Source organism: Tachypleus tridentatus, chromosome 10 (genome assembly GCF_004210375.1).
Source record: "Tachypleus tridentatus isolate NWPU-2018 chromosome 10, ASM421037v1, whole genome shotgun sequence".
Taxonomy (NCBI): Eukaryota; Metazoa; Arthropoda; class Merostomata; order Xiphosura; family Limulidae; genus Tachypleus; species Tachypleus tridentatus.
In genome coordinates, this window is record NC_134834.1 from 180,540,564 (window position 1) to 180,545,082 (window position 4,519).

General features: G+C 31.4%; 1 protein-coding gene across 1 annotated transcript; it reads left to right on the top strand.

Moving 5' to 3' along the window:
- The first annotated feature begins 357 nt into the window (after positions 1-357).
- On the top strand, positions 358-4,008 carry LOC143231057 (thiol S-methyltransferase TMT1A-like). Its single transcript, XM_076465563.1, has 2 exons — positions 358-983; positions 3,229-4,008. Exons 1-2 carry the CDS (start codon positions 459-461, stop codon positions 3,463-3,465), a joined length of 762 nt encoding a protein of 253 aa, XP_076321678.1. The 5' UTR covers positions 358-458; the 3' UTR covers positions 3,466-4,008.
- The last annotated feature ends 511 nt before the right edge of the window (positions 4,009-4,519 follow it).

Consider the following 4,519-nt stretch of genomic DNA (forward strand, 5'->3'; position numbering starts at 1 on the left):
AAACCATTCTCTTTTCTTCTCCCTGCACAATGTGTATGATGTTTATAGTTACTATTCTGTTATATCAGTCTCTGCATTCAAACATCGACAAAAAAAAAAAACATTTTACCCCACATATCTGTCTACTACTACACATTATTGCACCATGTAACTACAACCACACATCAGTCTCTTAGAATACCGCGTGCTTCTCCATATCACATATCTAAGTGTGGTTTGCACTAAAGTCCTAAATCAAGAATACTAGTTGCGTATGCACCTGAATATTTCCCTGTATTCCCTGAGTGACCTTGAGTGGTTACGTAAGTATCACATGTCTGTTTTAGAGTGGTTTGCCAGTGTTAAACAAGTTACAACTTAAATATTCATGTACAGAGGTGTATGCCGTCAAAGTTTAAGACAACTCGAGGGGCTGAAGCCAAATATCATTTCGCGAGCAACGTACAGTAAATGGAATAATGGCGAACCTAAATGATGATGTTTTAACTTACGGCATAGTAGCGAGCGTATTAATTTTATTGTGGGCGTTGCGTTGCAAACTTAAAAGAATAAAGCAACGAATGTTTGCTTTCTTTATTGATAGGTATGTGTCACAAAGCATAGAGAAGGAGTTTGTCGTTTTTAAGGAAAAGCTATTTTCTCATATGAACACGATGGTTTCTTATGATCCACGTTTAAAAACGCAAGGAAAAGGTGTGATAAGAGTCTTAGAGATTGGTGTCGGTTCTGGTGTAAATCTCAAATATTATCCAATAGGGTGCAGATTAATATGTGTCGAACCTAACTCGTATTTTGAAACCTATTTTAAGAAGAATAGCGAGAAATTTCGACATATTGAAGTGGAACAGTTTGTGACCGCTATGGCAGAAAACATGGCCGAAATCCCTGAGAACAGCGTGGACGCTGTTGTGTCAACTTGTGTTTTGTGTTCTGTGATGAAGATTCAGGACGTTCTGCACGAGATCAAGAGAGTACTTGTACCTGTAAGTAGTACAAACAAGAAAATAGTTATGGAAATGCAGAATTGCGGGCTCTATTTCTTGTATTTCTTCACAGTTACACAGTAAAACTGTTTAAATATTGTATAATAATACTGATACCTTACCTGTGCTTTAACCAACACTGATTCTCATTTATATTATTTGATTTCTGTAACTGGAACGAAAACATTGTGTGGATAAGGTGGATAAACAAAAAGTATTCTGAAATCACTTTAGCCACCTTAGTACTAAAACAAAATTCGTGGCCTACAGTAGCTCAGCGACAAGCATCAAGGAAGGCTTATAACCTTAAAAGTGGATTTTGATATCCATAGTGGGCACTGCTAGATAACTAGATAACTACATAGATAACTCGTTATGTAACTTTGTACTTCATAACAAACCAGTTCTGCCTGTTTTAGTCTTTACTGTGTGACTGGTAAGGTACGGTTATAAGTTAGATATTGAGAAGTCCGCTATTTTGGACATTTTCTCTGCTTTTATACGTTTGTGCTTGCATGATCCCCTTTTTTTATTAACAGTTTATACAGAAGTCGTGGATACGGTTGATATTATTGAAACGTAATATACGAAACCAATTCATAAAATGGGTGTGACAAATATATTACTTTTCGAATTTAAATATATAATAATCTGAGCAATGCAAATACATCTAGAATAATAGCTTCTGTTAATCACTAAGAATGCCGAATACACTAATACAATCGTTCGTTTAAAAGTCAATAAAATCAGAATGGAATGGTTAGCTTGTAGGATAAAAAAAACATTTCTGAAAAATAGTTGGAAATACATTTTTATCTTTAGAGTTACGTATATAGTAACACAATGAACTCACTATACTGAACCTACCACAGGGATGTAAGACGGGTTTTAAACTGGAGTTTTCAGTCTTAAGGTTGAACCGCTGAGGTTCTTATTCATTGTAATAATTATAATCAAAGCTTCAACAATGTGTACACGTAAAACGAACTCAAAATTTATTTTTCCTCCATTCAACGTAATTAAATGAATAAATCGTACACAAACAAAATGTATATTTTTTACAGCTTACATACCTTATAATTCGTCTGCAATATACTATACATTAATATTGTGTATGTTTATTGGTTATTGTTTTATTTTCGTTGAAAATGTAAAAGATTATTTTGGGATACCCTGTATCATAATTGTTTATCAACTCACAAGCCCAAGAAAAGGCCACAACTAAATATTCCTATTATCTCAATAACAGATATTTTTGGAACCGTGTTCTTACCTCGTGTGTGGCGTTTTACAATTCTTCTGACATCTGCACCTGGAATCCCCCTTTGATAACAAGTTTAGATAACAAAAAAAAAACACTTCAGCTCAAAATAACACCAAGGTTATAACCTTAAACGTTACTCTTTTGTTATCAGGAATCTTGTTACCAAAAAAACTGTGGACTCTTGAATAAGTTGATGCGTACATCATTTAGAAAATATACTTAACGCCGATTGGTATTTGGGACTCAGCTTTAATTTTGTACCCGGTGGAAAAGCATTAATTCTGTAAAATTACAACCTTAAAATCAGTATTCGATTACCGGAAATGGACATAGTCCAATGTGGTTTTGCTAAACAACAACCAAAGTAATTTAGGGTTAAAAGGTTAATATGTGAAAACAAACATTTACTGAGTGCACAAAAGTTTGATGTTAAACACCCTAGAATTTTTACGTGTGAATGTTGCATAGTTGCACTAGTCATCCACTATAATCGTACTGTTATATCTCATGATATAATCCGTAATTTATAAATTAAGGATGGTTAATAATGATAGTCATTTAGAAGCTTTGTACATAGTTCAATAAAGTAACAAAACATTTGTAAAACATAAAATAATTTGTCAAGAGGTAATCATGCTATCGTATGTCTATTTGTGAAATTTATCAAAGCTTAATTGGCTTATCACTAGAGAAATTATTACTGCTCTGAAAATGATTGGTAAATTGGTAAAGTTGTTGGTTTTATTGGTTACTCTTAACCTATACATATATAGTGGGAAGCTTATGTACTACTATTGTGTATTTCAGTCTTGTTACAGTAATATAATATTTATTATAAACTTGTTATACATTAGAAAATGCAAACTGTATGTCCTAACAACTGTACTCGTTGTTTTAGTTTATTTATTTTTGGTTTTATTTGTTTAGGGACTCTAAATTACTGTTGTTGTTTTTCAATATCAGTATTTATTTCCTAAACAGGGAGGAAAATTTCTTTACTTGGAACATATCGGATATGATCGTAAAACTTGGAAACGTTTCTTTCAAATGATTGTGGAACCGTTATGGACGTTTATGTTTGAAAACTGCCACCTGACCTCAGATACTGCAGTTTCTGTAAGAAAAGCAGGATTTACTGATGTTTCTCAAAGTGTGGTTGACATAGAAGGATTATGTTTCCTAATTCGGCGTTATGTAGTTGGTATTGCTACTAAATGACTCCTTTGGTCTGGAAGTTATGGTTATTGTCACTATTTGGCAGCAAATTGTTTTAATTACTAATTACTAGTATAAAACTGATGATTTTATTTTGTGTACTTTTTAGCTTAAGAAGAATGCAAAGTACTTTCAAGGTAATCAAAGCCCTTCATTTCTTCGAATAACATTTTATAATTTGTACAGTCTAGGTAAGTAATTTAACCGAACAATCGTCCTAAGTTTATAGTGACGCTTATACGATAATATAATATATATAACATACATTGTAAAAATTTGTATCTAATATTACAATAAGACTTAGATTTGATTTTGAAAACTGAAATAAAGACTTGGGTAGACCAGAAAATTGATATCACATCAACAACAATATTAATCACAAAAACTAACGTTTTACAGAATCTACATGTTTAATAAAAATAAAAGGTTGGAAAGAGGATTACGAGGACACATCGTTTTGTTATCTACACAATAAAACATATTAGGATATGAATAAATATATGAAACAAGTTTTCTTACGGAACTTTATATTATTCCATCAAGCTAAACAGATACATGATAATGATATTATGATGATTATGTCAATTTTCTGCACAAAGAATGTTGTGAAAGGAATTTTTAAATGAAAATTAAAATAGAACAAACTTTTAAAATGTATTTTTGATTAAATTTAGATTAAATTAAAATCATGCACAACTAAAGAGAGTGAATAAATGAATAGTGGATAATTCAACTCAAATTTTAAAGCTGATGTATACCCAATTCTAAATAAAATATGTCAAACAAATAAATGTGTGGTTGTGGTAACATGATGATATGATGTAGAGTAGACTGATACGTAGAGGAAAATATTTTTATTTGTCGATGTTTAGATACAGAATCTGATGTAAAACAATTGTAAATATGAAAATCACATACAATGTTCACGGGAAAACATAGGAATCGTTAAGTAACTTCAAAGACATACATTATTTCCTTATAAACATATTTAAAATATTCCAGAAATAATTATTCATTATTGTCAATAATGCTATTAAATTTTATGTAGTTTCTTAAG

Coding starts and splice junctions, on each gene's coding strand:
- LOC143231057 (XM_076465563.1), top strand. CDS start 459: ATGGCGAACCTAAATGATGATGTTTTAACTTACGGCATAGTAGCGAGC. Junction 984..3,228: donor TCAAGAGAGTACTTGTACCT/GTAAGTAGTACA, acceptor TTTCCTAAACAG/GGAGGAAAATTTCTTTACTT.